The sequence below is a fragment of the Passer domesticus genome, chromosome Z, assembly GCF_036417665.1.
Source record: "Passer domesticus isolate bPasDom1 chromosome Z, bPasDom1.hap1, whole genome shotgun sequence".
Classification (NCBI taxonomy): Eukaryota; Metazoa; Chordata; class Aves; order Passeriformes; family Passeridae; genus Passer; species Passer domesticus.
The window spans coordinates 4,773,074-4,789,743 of NC_087512.1; the positions used below are offsets into that span (position 1 = coordinate 4,773,074).

Below are 16,670 nucleotides of genomic sequence, written 5' to 3' on the forward strand. Positions count from 1 at the left end.
TTCCTGACTTAAAATGTCATTTAAAAATACAGGACTATTGGAGCACCCTTTGAAGAGAGCCACACATTTGTGAAGAGCTAATTACATTATTGATCATACAAACCAGATTAATTATGAACTCAACATGTGGCACAAAAGTCATTTCATGAGTGGTGTTATTCGAGCATAAAGTAAACTGAGAAGTGAAAATCCTTGCAAAAAGGCAGTAGTTACAAACATAATCCTCTAGTATGCCATGTCTCAGCAGGTATGATTAAAAAGACAAAACAGAACACCTCAAGATTGCAACAACAAAGGTTTTTATTAGAGTGAAGAATATATAATCACTGTACAGAAAAAAATTAGAGTTAAATTGTGAAATACTGAACTGCTCACTGTGCATTCCCATTGCTGAGCCTGTTAGTGATCATTTAATTGGCTGCCTACAGCTGGGGTAACTTATCAGCACTTAAAAACACTTTTGTAAGCAGGCAAAAAATGACTGTCCGTTCTTAACGATAACATTGCCTAAGGCAGGAAGTAAAGGATCATATGAATTACATCTAAAACTTATTCAAGGAACAAATTGGGAGGGGAGGGATGAGAGAGGATTATCATGTGAGGGGTTTTTCTGCACTGAGAAACTGTAGCCTCCCTGCTTTAGCTTTGTATCTACTTCTATTTTTAAATAAGAAAATATATTAACACGTACAAGAATTCATCATTAAATCCAACCTCTTCCAGTTATCTTTGGCTTGAGAGGAAGTTGCTTACTTCAACCTTTGAGGCTCCCAAGGATGGTACAAACAATCATCTTCCTTTAAAAAATGGTTGGTTTTAAACCTTTAATGAACAGAGATTCAAAAAGCTTCTCTACCTTCTGAGTTCTCAGTTCTTCACACTATTAAATTTGCAGCTTTTGCCTTCCAAAACTGTTTGGTGAAGTCCACAAGGACTTGAGAATGTCTCTGTTTTGAGCATTTGCTTGTTTCCGTTGTGAGCAGGCAAGAAGCTTATTTTCTCCAATACTGAAAGAAAAGAAAAAACCACAATGGCACAGAGATTACTTAATCTGCTTCACTCTCAAAGAACAAATGCTGTGCACAAATTGAACTCTATGTTTAAAAACATGGTGAAATGTGTAAGGGTAGATGATTTTCACAACCTTTTAAGGGAAAAAGCAGAAGCCAACTCTATATACCCCTTGACAAATTATTTTATTCAATATACACTGTCCTGCTGGTAGACATTCCCTATCTTATTTTGATATCCAGTAGGAAGAAAAACAGAAGCCCTGTGCTGAGGTGCCTGCATTCTCTGATGCAGAAGCACTGGGGTTACAGCCTGGAGATATTCTAAATTCATACAATTTCTACAGCTGAAACTGAGTTTGCTCCTAAACAGATATCAGCCAAGCATTAATAAACGCCCAAAACTGTACAGTTACAGTTTAGGTGAGACACCCTGTATCCCACAAGCTTTCACTTTTCTAATCCCTGCTTACCATTTCAGCCCTGAGTACAAGTGACTTGATTTGTAAATTTACAAGGGAAATAAAATGTGAAACCAGACATTTCAAATGTAGATTGTTTCTTTCCCCTGCAGAAATAAATAATGCTGCTAAAATTAAAATTACTCTCCAGGGAGAAATGGCTATCCAGTCTTTATTAGTATCAACTAAAATTAGAATGCACCTTTTCCTTCTCTTGAAAACTACTGTACAACACCATTAGCTCATTCTAAATGCTGAATTTATTTACTTTTGAGACAACTTTTTTTTATAAACATTAAGGATACAGGCAGTGCATGAAAAGGTCTGTAAGATATCTGATAAAATAACAGATTAGAGACACATTAGAAATTAAACTAAAGGCTTCATAACACAGCTGTAAATTGAACACAATTTAGAATATTGTTATAAAAGAACAATACTGAGCTGATTCCAAAACATCCAGAGTACTTTATCCAAGAGCTTTACTTAATGCAGGGTGACATATAGAACACTGAAACACCATGGTTACCATAATAACCAGCCTGTTAAAAAGCTCTTAAGTGCTGCAGTAGGCTGCACAGATTCCTCACAGGCCTATTTTGAAGGCAGTAAAAGAATAAATATCTACTGATAAACAAAAATGTGTTGAACAGCATTTGAAATGAAATACTGTGTGGCATTAGGCCAAATCTGCTGTTTACACTTGTGTCGTAACACCTGTGTAGCACTGGGGCTTTTTCCAGACAACTGATAATACTATGAAGAACAAGGCTACTGGCAATTCAAAGCAGAATTATAGATGAACAAACTGGAAGTTTCAATTGGCCCTTGAGTAAGATGACCCCTTGACAGCAAATTCACGACACATTAACTGTTCATTTGTTTAACGATTTGCAGACTCCATGAAGACTACAGGAGCAAATTGTTAAGACTGCCTCAGACAAAAAGGAAAGATAATGATTTTGACTGATGAAGTAATAAATATTGCTAAGAAGCATCCTATTTCACCCATAATACAGAGAATAGACATTAATTACACTTACTTTTCATTGGGTTTTTTTGAAGTATTTAAAAGAAAAACATTAATAAACCACAGATTCTTAAGACTTGTTAACTGCTGATTAATCTTTGTCTATTCTTTTTGCATCCTTCTCACACTTGCAATCCAGTGTCTTTGCAGGAGAAAGCCTGCAAGCCTAAATTTTTTAGAGTACAAATAAAGGCAGTAACTGGAACTCCAAAACTGGCATCACATGGAGTCATGGGATGCCTTTAGCACTTACAAATCAAGACATTTGTTTTTCATTCTAGGCACCAGATGCCCAAAGCAGAAAGGAAAGCTAAAAGCACATAGGTTGCACACTCTGCAGCAGTGCACAAAGATTGCACAGAGCCTCAGGAAAATATCTCTGTGATGAAATTCAGCACGGGCCAGCTGGAGAGGTAAAAAACACAAAATAAGATAACTGTATCAGGCCCACATTAGTGGCTGTTACATCTGCTTATTTGTATCCAAAGTAAAATACACCACTGGGCTTGCATCTTAACTCCCAAAAATATGAATGGAAGATGCAATCAGTGCCTGCTGGAATGTGTATCAGCTTTTTGCTTAGACCTGGGAGCCAGAATCACAGAATGCTTTGGTTGGAAGGGACCTTAAAGATCAAGTAATCCCAGCCCTTCTGCCATAGGCAGTGACACCCTCCACCAGACCAGGCTGCTCAAAGCCCCATTCCACAGAAACCTGTAATAACATTCCAGAGTACTTTTAAATATTCTGAACAAATCTGTCCGGTGATTTTAAAAGCAGGGTTAAGAACTGAAGAAAGATCAAGCAAAAACAAGCCTGAATGGAAAAAGAAAAGGTCAACCAAATCAAACTTGCAATACACTTTCACAATGCAGTAACAATTATCTGGGAGAGTGTGGCAGTCACCTAAGGCCAATGAAGTAAAAAGACATGTCTTAAAAAAAAGTGACTGTCAGTATGTAATGAAAAGAAAGGTCTACACACATACTGTACTGGACAAACTTAAAACTTCAATCTTGAATATTTCTAATAGCTTTTTTTTTTGAACCCTAAGGCAGATGCCAGGCATTTTTCACTTTGTCTTATGAAATTAACATCCTCTATCCAAAGTTCAAAGTAATCCATAGGGAATGACAAAAAATTTTGCATCATTTCCACATAATTAACACTTCCTTTTTTCACATCTCATAAAACATCACCTTTATTAAATATATACGTAGACGGAAATTACATTATTTCTTCTCATTCTGCACTACATTGCAATTCTTCAAAATAAAAACTAAGCTTGAAGAAAAGAACAGATGCATTTTAGCAAAATGGATAGCCATACCAATAGTTCTCTTCAGTTCATATCAGAATTTCACTAGCCTTTCGAAGAAAGAATCAACTAAAAACCAGCATAATGACTGGCTTTTCAGAGCAGTTTCATTTTTCCTCTTAATTCCATTTCTTGTCATGGTCTAACACTAAAGACAAACAGTGTAATATCTTAAATCCCTGATAAACACAAACTAAATGTCAGGAAAAAGAAAAAATTGGAAATTCAAAGGAGAATGCTTTTGTAAACAGTTTGTTTAACACGGGAATCAAGCATTTTATTGTCCTAGTATGTATTGTAGTAATACAGTACAGAGTATAAGATGTTGTGTTAAACACTTCATTCTTCATACAGGGTTTATTGTAATAACAAAAATAACAGAGGCAATAATCTATTGTCAACCCAGATCATCAGCAAAAAGGCTGCTGTAAGGTCCTCCTGGAGCCTTCTCTTTTCCATTCTGAACAATCCCAGCTCTCTCAGACTGTCTCCCTAACAGGTGCTCCAGCCTTCTAATATCTTTAGAAGTGCTCTGGACGTTCTCCAGCAGGTCCCTGTCCCTCCTGTGCTGGGAGCCCAGCTCTGGATGCAGTGCTCCAGGTGGGTCTCAGCAGAGCAGAGCAGAGGGGCAGAATCCCCACCCTGCCCTGCTGCCCACGGGGCTCTGGATGCAGCCCAGGACACGTTTGGCTCTCTGGGCTGGCAGTGCCATGGCCGGGGCATGTGCAGCCTCTCACCCACAGCACCCCCAAGCCCTTCTGGGCAGGGCTGCTCTGGGGCTGTTCATGCCCAGCCTGGTTGGGCATCTGAAGTTGCCTTGTCCCAGATGCCAGACCTTGCATGGTTGCTAAGGTGCTTCAAAATATTTTGTAGGACATCTGAAAGCTTGTCCTCCAGTCCTAGGACCTCTACAAGCTTGTTCTCCAGTCCTTACAACTAAAACAGTTTCATCTTGTAGTAAAATGAACTAAAACATCACACAGTGATGAACCTACCACTCACAACCTCCCGCCTTACTCAGCTACCACAGAGACCAGCAGCTGAGAAGAAAATACCTCACCTGTGCAAACTTATGTATCTGTTCCACGACAGCTGCAAAGAGGGCATGGACACTCTCATCAATTAGACTCTGCATATAATGGACAGCTTCTTCATCTGACAGGTCCAAACGAAACTTGTCCTGCACCTGGAATGGGAGCAGAAATGGCTAAAATCAGTTCAAAGGTTAAAAACATGCATTATTCTATCAATGTAACACTTGGTTACTCTAAACCTATTTTCAGGTGACATTTGTCTTTCACAAACTATAAGACAGTTAAGTAAAGAAGACAGAATGGGAGGAAAGTGTGAGCAAATCAACTCTGTCAACTGACCTTTATATAGTAAGTGTGAATTTCATTAACTGTCTCCACCAGCCATGAACATTTGGTTAGAGACACTGCTACCCCTTATGTGTTTTTTTTTCTTTTGACAGCAACATTGTACCAGTAATACATTTCGCTTAGTACTTGCAACTTGTACATGAGTTATAATCTGAATGCACAATAATTAAGAATACAGCGATACCTATATTTTTCAATTTCCAACTTGGCAATGCCAAGAACATCTATGAAGGGCAGTAGATGCCTTTCTGTCACTTCCAACTAATTTCAAGACAACAGTTCAGAACTGATCCAAATTCCCCTAACATACTGGAGCCCAGCCCTAACTCCACTGAGCCTGTTTTTATCCTCTTCCTCCTTGAAATCTCTTCTGATGAGCCTACATCCCATCTCTGCCTAAGCAACACCATGGCCATCATTTAAAGTACTAGTTACCTTGCAAAGTAGTGCTGGTAACAGTATGTAAATTGCCCGGCAAATTCACATTAGTTGTAGAAGATTTATTGCTGCCATGTAGTCATGTGCTTTATTCTCATAAAGATAAATCTCAAACAATTCAAGCTCTTGTGGAGACCATCAGATTAAAATATTTCAGCCTCCTGCATAATGAACTAGGTAAAATGGTATCAAACAATCTCTTTTAGCCTATCTCTATGCAAAGTCAGAATGTTTCACATTCTAGGTAAATTGTTCCAATGATTAATTGTCCTGTTTAACAACTGTGACTTATTTGCTATCTGAATTTGTCCAATTTCCATCTCAAACAGTTGAGCTCATTAAAATGTTTTATATTAAAGAGCTGTCAATCAGAAATCTCTCATGTAGGCAAATATCAAATGATTTAAGTTGTTTCTTAACCTTCTAATGGCTGTAAATGTAAGATAGAGTCAAGTCTTTCCCGGACATTTTCCATGAATTCACTATTTCTTAGCCATTGACAAAAATGTGAGCCAAATTATTTCAACAATTTTCATAATAAGGCTGAATTTGTGAGGTGCTACTACCTTCATGTCCTAATTTGTATGCTTTCTATGCACCAAGGATACCACATACTCAACAACACTCTTTATGACTGCAAAAATGCACCAAGATTTCAGTTGAGTGTTAACTGATTTCGGTTTAGTATCACTCTGTGTCCCTTTCAAAGGCAACATATTCCAAAATAGTGCCCTTCAGCACTGTAATAAAAAGCCTAAGCTAGCCAGCACAGTATGGAAAGATTATAGAATTACAGAATCCTTTAGGTTGGAAAAGAGTTCTATAAACATAGAATTTCTTCATTCAAAATAACGGTTATAACTCTGTTGCTGATATGTTTGAAGTAAGTATAAAGTGAGTTTTTCCTCAACTTCCTCTCAGAAAAATGTTTGATCAATATGAAAGAATGGATTAAGCCAAAAAAGTTCAAACTTTCAATTAAGCATGTTACCAGTGAGAGATTCAGCAGATTATTTCAAGAAGTTCTTGTTATGAAGAACTTTCATCTTTGTAACAAACAAGAGGAGAAGGAAGTATATTAATTCCCACATCAGAAGTTTTAGACAGTGAATGACGCACAAAGTAGCATCCAACAGAATTTAATGGACTACTCACATGCTTGCAATTATGCAAAAGCTTAAATACATCCCCAAATTACAGCAGAGATTTCTTTCAGGTCTAGTTTAGTGCTTACAGAAAAGGTGATGTTAATGAGAATTCTTCAAAATCACTAGCTCCAGTTAAAAAAAAAGGAAAAAAAAAATCACCATAACACCCTTTTACACAACTTTAGTAAGCTGAAATACTTCAACAATCTTGTAATATGTTCACAGAAGACCTTCTCAGAATTTTTGCAGTTAGTTATATTAAAATGCAGTTTCAATTTATAGAATGAATGACTAATTAAACCCACTTCCCACAAAATACACTGGGCACACTGATATATGTGCAAAGAAATTCACCCATGGTTAGATCTTGCAATCAGTTTGCAATTAACAGAAGGATCGAATGATGCCCAGTATTGAATCTTTGCTTGAAAGTTTTTCAGCCCTGCATTAAAACTGATTGCTGAAACCTAGATGAGAAGAAACAAGGCAAAATTACAATTTACCTCTTGAGCTAAAAAAAGCAGCAACAAGATTAATAAACTGTAATCTGACTTACAGATCCTGTAGGAAAGCAACAGTAATTCTTATTTGAAATCTCTCAATTTCTATTGTAAGATTTCTAAAAGCTGACAATTTCTGACAGATGAGGTCAACAGGTAAAAATTTTTGTATGGTGTTAAAAACAGAGGTGATTTTTGCAGGGTGAAATTCTGATGAGATATACAGTTATCTCATTCTACACACTTATGAATGGTGACCACCATGAAGGCATCAAATATGTCCACCTGAAGACTTAGAGCTCCTGCTTTGATACTTAAATCAAGTGCATTGTTATAGTTCAGGTTTTTTAAAACAGAGAAAAGAGAAGTTTCATGAACTAGTTGAGCTTTTGTTTCCAGAAAATGAAACATTAAACTCCATTTGATATACAAATACTCTTTTGAAACATTAAATTTCAAGAGGAGAACTTGAATGTTCCAAGGATAAAGAGGCTGAATAAGTAAGAATAGTCTATCAAGATACTGACTTTCAACTTGAAACTAAAGTTGTCCACATCCTATCCCCCTGAATAGAAGACAGTTTAGTATCAAAGTCTAGAAGGAGAGGATTGAAATTTGCAAGGAAATTCTGTCAGTTACCCTGATACTGCTTCTGTTTTTCAAATGACAAAATTGAAAGGGGAAAAGAATAACAAGGACAGTTCAGAAGAAAATATGCAGGAGTGACGGTGAGGGCACAATCATTTAAGTTTAATTTACTTGTGGATTAACTGTTGATAATGAAAAAAGAAGCAGCAGAATCACACAGAAGATGGGAACTTAACAAGGCAACAAGCCAAGAGAAGGGGAAAAAATATTTTACAGGAACAAAAAGAAAGTGACACTACTTCACACCATGATTATCCCAAAAATCTAACTCATAGGGGAAGAGCACAGCATCTATCAGAGTAACAGGCAATGTTAATTGATTGTAAACTGAGACTCCATTATTTACCTTGAAGTGTCTTCAAGGAGAACTAAAATGAGTATTATTTAGAAAATGGTATCAAAGATGCCCTATGAAGCTGATTTCACAGAAAACTTAGAAAACTCACAGTAAGCCCCACAGATCTGTGTAATGTAGAAAAAAAAGGATGACAGAAAAGATGAAATATTCAAGAAAACACTCATCATCTTATTAAGAATGGTAGTTAAAGATTTGAGAAAATGGGCAGGACAGGGTCTTCATTCAGTTGAATCTCTAAATTTAACCTTCTGTCTCTGGCTGTTTTGTGTTTGGAAGTGTGATGGGCTTAGGATTGAGAAATCATAGGAAAACACAGTTGGGAGTAGTACTGCTGTGGGTGAGTGCACTTCCCTGCAGAGTTCCAGGACTGTCACTTGTGCTTTCACCTTACGTTCCCAAAGCGCAAGACTGCCCTCTCCCTTCTGCCAAAGAGTAGATTTGTCTGGACTTTTTTTGTCCTCAAATCAGACTGACTGTACAATATGAACAGTTACTATATTAAACTCAGGAATTTTTCACTAGCAAGCATCTTCTCACTCATAAAACATTACCAAAAATGGATTACATACTTAATGCTCCAAGTTAAGACAAACTTTGGACATTCTGTGGAAACTTTTATAATCTTCAGGGCAGCCCCCAAATCCATACTTCATGGATACTCATAGCTCTGTTTTTCAGAATTACTGGTGGTAGCAATGTATTTTAAAGTGACATATAATATGTACATATGAGAACCCTTTGTTAATCCTGTTTAGTTTTCAGACAAATTGCAAATCAGACATTCTGAAGACTGGTGGGTGCTTTATTATTTATTCTTCCAGCAACAATAAGCAACACTGCTTATGGTTTATACAATTTTATCACACTAGTATGGAACTGCCCATTGCAACTTCAGCTGCTTTAGCGAGGAACTTCAGTGTCCTTTTCAAGTGCATCACAATATACACTGGACATAAGCACTACTAAAATGAGACAAAAAACAATTAACAGCAAAAAAATAAAAAGAAAAAAGAGTAATTTTTAAAAATTATTTTTACTGTTTTGCCTTGTACTTGTTACAGCAGTCAGCATCCAATATTCATGTGGCAGAAACTGGCACTAAGTGCTTGGCTTAATCCTTATCACATTTCATCTTTTTCAGTAAATACTTTCCTGCTATTCCTGTTCCTTCCAGTCCAAACAACTTGCACCACAAACTATTCAGATGCTTTATTTTCATGAAAAAGTTCATTTGAGAGACTACTCTGACAATTGTCTTTGTTTCCATGGGTTCAATTTGAACAAAATGTGCTTTCTAAATAAGCCCATGTAGGCTTCTCTATTATGTATTTTTTTAATAGAAAATAACAAAGATGTTAGTGAACATCTCTAAATGGAACTTCTGTGACAACTGGGGACTCAGCCACTATGGTACTCAAAGATGACACTGTTCCAGCTCAGAATTTCATCATACTGGCCAAAAACTTACAATCAACTAGAGACTGATATAAAGCAGCAAGAGCACAAGACTATTCTCACACTTGGTTCATGTTTTGGTGTTTACTCCAACTTCTGTTATTTCAATATTTTGAAATTAATTAATATGCATGAAAAATCAACAGCCTAGAAACAAAAAAGCTGGGTGTGCAGCTGCAGTGTCATTACCCAAATGGACACAGAGATGAACGTCTGCTGAAACAAAATAAGCTCAGTGGCAATGTGACACTTTTACAAAGCATAAACCTCCCTGGAGCAGCAAGAAAATGCTACTGAAACAAATAGACTCTAATCAAGCAAAAGTTACTTTGCTTCTCCTGTAAATTTCCTACTGGCATCAATAAACCTCAGGAAGATTTCCTAGCACCACCTTTTAACAGATACTGCTGGTTTTGGTTCAGGTGAAAAGGGACAGATACCCACTGCATAAAAAGCCTCACTAAGCTCCAGCTTAGAAAGTGTTTTCCATTTCACTAACTTAGGAACTAACTCTCAATTATCCTTTGGCTGACTGGGGACCACAGGGGAGGGGGAAAGTAGTGTGAGTTTCACTACCAGCCAGATGAAAAAAAAAAAACTGGAACAATTAGCTCAGGTTTAGAAACAAGGTGGCTCAGAGGCTTTCTGTACCTCCAGTCACAACTCTGCTTCAGCTTTTATACCTATAGAATAAAAAAAAATTACTTTGACATATTTAAAGAAAAAAAAGCATATCTGCTCTCTCTTTTTGCTAGTTTCCAAAAAAATCAGACTGATCATTCTCTTATGAAGGGGGGTGAGCCCCCATCAGTGCTCACACAGCCTTCGAGACACAGAGGGTGCTCTCAGTATTATAGCCCACAAACAGAAAACTTTCCTCTCTTATGATTTTCTACTTTGTGTCTGTCCAAAGGCAGTACCAGAATGAATGGGGCTACTTTCACAGCAGTTAAGCTCCTGCTTATGGGAGCTAGGTATTTGTGCTTTCTGTGCTCACAATAACCTCACCTACAGGGGAGCATCTTTGCAGCACCTTCTTTAATCAATGGACATCTGAAACAGAGCTCAGTCAATTAGGACACTGTCCTTTAATGCCTGCTGAGTCCTTTGTCTGCCAATGAATCATTGGTCCCTGATGATTTCTCATTTAAAGGTCAAATCTGCTATGAAGGACAGATAGAAACCATCTGGCTTTTCTGTAGAAAAATAGAAAGCTTTTTTTGTTAGGAGGTGACAATGCTGAATCCATTAGCTACATCTGAAGAGTGATGGTGCACCTCTTCCTTACGCAAAACTGGCTACATAATTGACTCCAGATTTTAGTCATTACTACTTAGAATTTATAGCACTGGCTAATTTTACAATGCCCAACAATTAGCAATTAGCACTGCAGCTGTGCTGGAAATGGAAAAGCAAGGAGCAATGGCAGGAAAAGAAGTGAGCGTAGCGATATCTTCATTGTATTATTAGTTATGCATTGACAAGTCAATATAATGATTTCAGCCCAGTCTTTTTCCTGAAATCTGAGAACTGGAAAAGCGTATCTGAAGAGTGGAAAATTTAAAGGCAATTATCTCAGAGGCCAAAGAAGGGGAGACACAAACTGAGGAGAATCCTCTACTACTTTTCCATTTAATTCCATTTTGTGACATTTTTGAGTCAGGTTTTCAGAAAAGCCTAAATCAGAGAGTGGCAGTAGGAGATGGTGTCATGAACCATGAGATGAAGCACACTATACTGACAGCTTTTATTACAAATAGTATGGAGAGGAGAAAAGGAGATAAAAGGATCAAAAAGACAAGGAATTTTAAGCTTTGTAGTTACTTTTTCTTGGTCAAAATCTGACAAGCTTTTTACTATGAAACTTAACACCAAGAATCTGAAAAGGATTTCTCCAGGTTTGAGGGTGGAGACAAATTTTGCACAGTTGGTAATCCCTGTTTCCCAGGTTTTCCTATGGGGAAAGTAGAGATCAATACCAGAGTGAGGAAAGTGAGTCTGTAGAACAAGATTTTCTTCCAACTGGGCAGTCCCAGCATATTTTTCTATAAATACCTGGTATACTCACTGAGTGATAGTGTGTATACCCACTGCAAGCAGACAGCTGGTTCCTAAACCAGTTTTCCATACACTCTTCAAGAATAGTTGTGAAACTTCAAACAGAGCTTTGTTTGTTTTCAGATCAATGCTGACTCACTCATTTTCAGTCCAATTTTAGCTGTGAGAATGCACAATTAAGGTCAGCACTGATTTAATTTTGAAAACAAATGCTATGCAAAGCAAGTAAGAATGTACTGCCAAATTTTGATGTGCTCTAGATCTGTTTGTTCAGGTGAAGCCATAAGGAGCTTGCTTCTTTTGATGCTAGCAGGAAAAAATGATCCTCGTTGCCATCTTTCTCTGGTAAGTAAATCGGTTTGTGTAGTTTGCTCTCTTTTGTACAAGAAGATTGTTAAAGTTCCTTCAGGGAAGACAGGAACAGAGCACCCAAATGTGCTTACACCACCCTGTGCCAAAAAACCATGTAAATGAGATGAAGTCTATACTTATTTTACACAATGTTGTATATGACATAAGCTACTGTTCCAACTTTGCCTTCACTCAATCTGTGTTTCTCCCAAGCCATTTCATAACTTTTGGACAGAAACAACACTTGGACAATCTACCTTCTGTTACATTTTAAGCTTGATTATACAATTGCATTTTGTCAGTGAGCTCCCTGGGATGTCCCACTGTTATTAGATTTTAGAGCATAATTTGGAAAAAAACAACCCCAAAACAGTCTGTGTCTGTCTTTGTTCCTCAGGTTAGTAGTTATAGTCTTTAAGAATATTTTCCACACTCAGATTTTTCTAGAAGGTCTCACTCAACATATCAGTATGAAAGTCTTAAAAAAAAGTAATCACAAATCATCCAAGGCCTCATTCACTGGAGTTTCCTTATGACCTTAACTTGGTTTCCTTCTATAACTAAAATTAAGAAACTCCTTCCAACATCTTCTCTTAACTATTCTCACTAATGAGCATCCCATTATCAAACACCTATACACTACAGGAAATGACAAGAGACGATACAACAAATCAAGACATTGAAAATAAAAATAATGTTCTTCATTTTATTTCAACTTATTTTATTCTAGCCATCACTACCATATGGTAGGTGCAAATTTTAGTTTTATTTAGAATATGTGTATGATTACTAAAATCAAACCTTCATTCTGGCTATAAGACCACACAGATTATCTGCTCAAAGTTTAGAAAAGGGGAACACAAAAATTATTTCTGAATGCAGTTTTTACACCCTTCTGTAACCAGCAGGCAGACACTTCCTGCAAAGCACCTTCCTGCCTACTGATGGGAGAGGATGTCCCTTGGTGAAGACAAGATTAGACTGGGAGGTCAGCTACCATCTGACATTGCAAATGCTTTCCTTTTGAGGAAGCAAAATTGTGGCCATTAAAGAAAAGTCTTTCTCTAGCGATAACCTTTAGAATGATTCCTGCCTGCTTCATAACAGCAGTATAGCTACACCTATTGAAAAGTTCCAGTATCAAAGATCTTTATGCCAAACAAATTGTTTGACAAAAATAATTGGAGTGCAATATTTCAACAGACATTATAAGATACACAATATGTATACTACTTCAGTAATCATTCCTTTGTTTTACAAAAAAGGAAATTACTCTCCTTGCAGTTTCATCATCAGACTAGTATTCTGATTAATCCAAACTGAAATACAGGTAACCCATCTTGTTGCCTGTAAGCCAGAGCCTGACTGGCTGCAGCCCCCTAAAGAAAAAGCAGGGCTCTACAGAAAAGTGGGCATGAGTCCTGCCACTTCAGCATCAATGAGGAAAATTCTGGCTATGAACCTCACCTCTACTCTTCACCAGGACACCTGTTAAACACAGAAACCTTTGTAAATCTCCAACTTTGTCCTCTGTGGAAGTGATACCCTGGTTGAAATGGCTATTGACTTGTCTCACACATCAAAGGTAATTTAATTTTGCAGGTCAGTCCAAAATGGATCTTTACCTAATTTGAGTCTGTTGAAATATATATAGATTTTTTGTTAAAGCTTTAAGGAAAAAAACAAAAATCAATTGAGATGCTGAAAGCATTTATTCAATTTTTCTACAACAAGGTACAGTATTACCTTGTTAAATGACTGAATCAACTTGCCACTCACCCCAACAGAGGCAAGGCACATTGTTCCTTTTTTTATTAGTTCTAACAAAGCTTATAACTGATTTCAGAGAGGCTAATGGGTATTTAATACCGCAAACAAGTTTTGTAGCACATTATTAAAAAAAAAAACCCCAAACAACAATGACCTATTCACTGTTATACAACAGGTTAAAATTATTCTGATCCTAGCCCATTTAAAGCTATTTTCTGGTTTATCTTTTTAAAGTAAAATGAAAAACTGAGAACTAAAGAAAAAATTACTTTCACAGGAGCTTTGAACATTGTCATAAGCATCCAGCACGTCATAATAACAAACAACTGCTTAATGGAAACCTCCTCTGCTTACCCACTCTTTAGGGATCCCAGGATGCTGTATTATTTTTGCACAAATTTAAGGAGTGTATTTAAAGGACAACTTTGAACCAAAAAGTCCAAACTGTCAACTAGGCTCAGAAACAGCTGAGATGTCAGAAAAACCTAAAAGTTTATATAAGATAACAAAACTTGAGAGAGCTGAACAATTTGGCTATTTTCCTGACAATACCTTACTGTGCAGGTTTTTGGGGTTTTTTTTTTGTTTGTTTTTTGTTTGGTTTGTTTTAAGGAACAAGCACACTATAAAATAAGTTAAAAGAACCTGGGGAAGGAGGATCTTTCCCTCTCAAAGTGATTTGCATTCGTTATCAGAAACCTTTGCCTTACTGCTTCAGTTCTATCTGCTTGCACATTTTAAAGCCTCTGTGAATGGACAGCCTGCAATCTCCCATGAGAGTAAAAGTCACAGTTCACTGAGCTGCACCACTGTCAGAGCTCAGGATACCTAATTGCTGCATTTAATCTAAGAGTGATCTGTCACGTAACAACTAAGCTCGTGTTCTTTTCATGCAATGAAAACACTGTTATTTCTACTTTGTAATGGAATTTAGAAATAACCACATGGATCTAATTCAGAGCTCAGATGGTCAGAGTGTGTGCTGGTAATGCCACAGTTGTGGGTTTGATCCCACATGGATCACTCACTTAAGAGCTGGACTTGATGACCCCTGTGGGTCTTTTCTAAATCAGAATACTCTTTGATTTTCAATTTCCTTTTAGATTTTGCTGCCTTGCATGATCTCCAGATGCATGCAATGCTGTTATGCTTTACATAATCTTGATTTTTAATTATTGTACGTAAGTGAACTGTAATATACTTCTCAGCTGTAGAAAAGACTTTCTGGTTTTCAATTCTGCACCTTGATTTGTTAAGTCAATAAGATTATATTGGAAATTTACAGTGAGTAAAAGAGTTTTAGAAGAGTCTGAAATACTCAACTATTGCTATATTAAACCCATCCTTTACAAGTATTTTACAGAACCCAACAGCCTATTGTCATTAATTACTGAAAGCATATACCCTTGGAAAACATTTTTAGAGAGTTTTCCACTAAAAATGCAATGCCAAGATACTACTAAGAAACAAGGATATTCCATGTTGATTAGAAGCAAGTATCAGAAGACTCTTAGTAAAAAAATATCAGAGTTCACAAGAATCGATTCAAGGCAAGGATGAACAACACTGTCACACGAGCAACCTGTCCTAATGGAAGTGGCCCATGGCAGGGGGATGGAATGAGATCATTAAAATCTCTTCCAGCCCAAGCCATTCTGGGATTCTGTGATCAAATGACAGGGAACCCTAGACCAGTAATGAGTAGGATTGAAATGTGTCATAAGTCTCAAACTTATTGGTGCAAACATTAAAGAAGCATCACTTCTGAAGTTCAAAGAAACCACTGGTTTGAGCTCCTATGACCATTTCAGTCAAGCACAAACTTACCCCAAATTAGCCCCATTCTACCTTTTGATGCATACTTCAAATTTTACTAGATTTATTAGTAGACTTTGCAATGTAAAAGATCTTCCCCCTCCTTACTGTATCAGTCATGTTTCCAATGGATACTCAGAGCCAAATGCATCTTCTTTATAAAAATGCAATTCTTAGGACAGGGCTTGCAGGTTGGGGAGGTCTCTTCCTTGAAAAGAAGTTGTCTCCACAAAAGTGTAGTTACTTCCAGAACTTGGAAGGTATTGAACCATTTGAGTTGCCTACTTTAGGCTTTTATCTCCCATGTTCTATGTAAGTAATCTACTCAATCTGTAGGGCATTTAGGGACAGAGGTGAGATTCAAGTATTGATAAGAAGAAATAATTTGCTGTCATTTTCTCAGGAAAACAGTTGAGTGGAGGGAAGATTGTCATCTTTACCACAAAACACAGCACTTGTGACTAGCTCAGCTTCCTGGATATGAAACTGAACAGCTGCAAGAACTCTTTGTATTGATTTGAAACCAAGAAACTCTAAATAGAAATGCCTGGATCCTTGAAGAGAAAAGGAAAAATCTGTGCAAGTCACAATTTAGTTTTCTTCAAGGAAATTATATTACTACATTAAATATTTATTTGAAGATTCTGAATCTCTGCTATCATAGCTTCTTGAAAACAGTGAATTACAGCCTGAGAGACAATCCACCACTTGAATAAAAATTACAGTGAACTAATTTTCATTGGATACACAGGCTCCACAAAGTCTTTTGGAGAATTAAAACAGATAGTCCTTCACTATAAATCGGGTTATAAAAACCCCAACATTTGTCTAAAATGTAAGTGTAATGAAATTTAGATGGAGATGTATCCTGTATTGTTCATGTCAATTACTGCTCAAACACCAAAAGGAGAATAATGACTTAAGCTGG

At 37.0% G+C, this 16,670-nt stretch overlaps 1 protein-coding gene across 2 annotated transcripts in view; it reads right to left on the reverse strand.

The window, feature by feature from the left end:
• Positions 1–282: 282 nt before the first annotated feature.
• The window catches only part of PIK3C3 (phosphatidylinositol 3-kinase catalytic subunit type 3), a 66,544-nt gene continuing 50,156 nt past the window's right edge, over positions 283–16,670 (reverse strand). For both annotated transcript variants that reach the window (XM_064402790.1, XM_064402791.1), the window contains exons 24-25: positions 4,880–5,005; positions 283–1,007 (exon numbers count right to left, since the gene is read on the reverse strand). In XM_064402790.1, the coding sequence (XP_064258860.1) occupies positions 993–1,007; positions 4,880–5,005 (141 nt within the window). In that variant the 3' untranslated portion in view covers positions 283–992. The remainder of the gene's footprint in view (positions 1,008–4,879; positions 5,006–16,670) is intronic.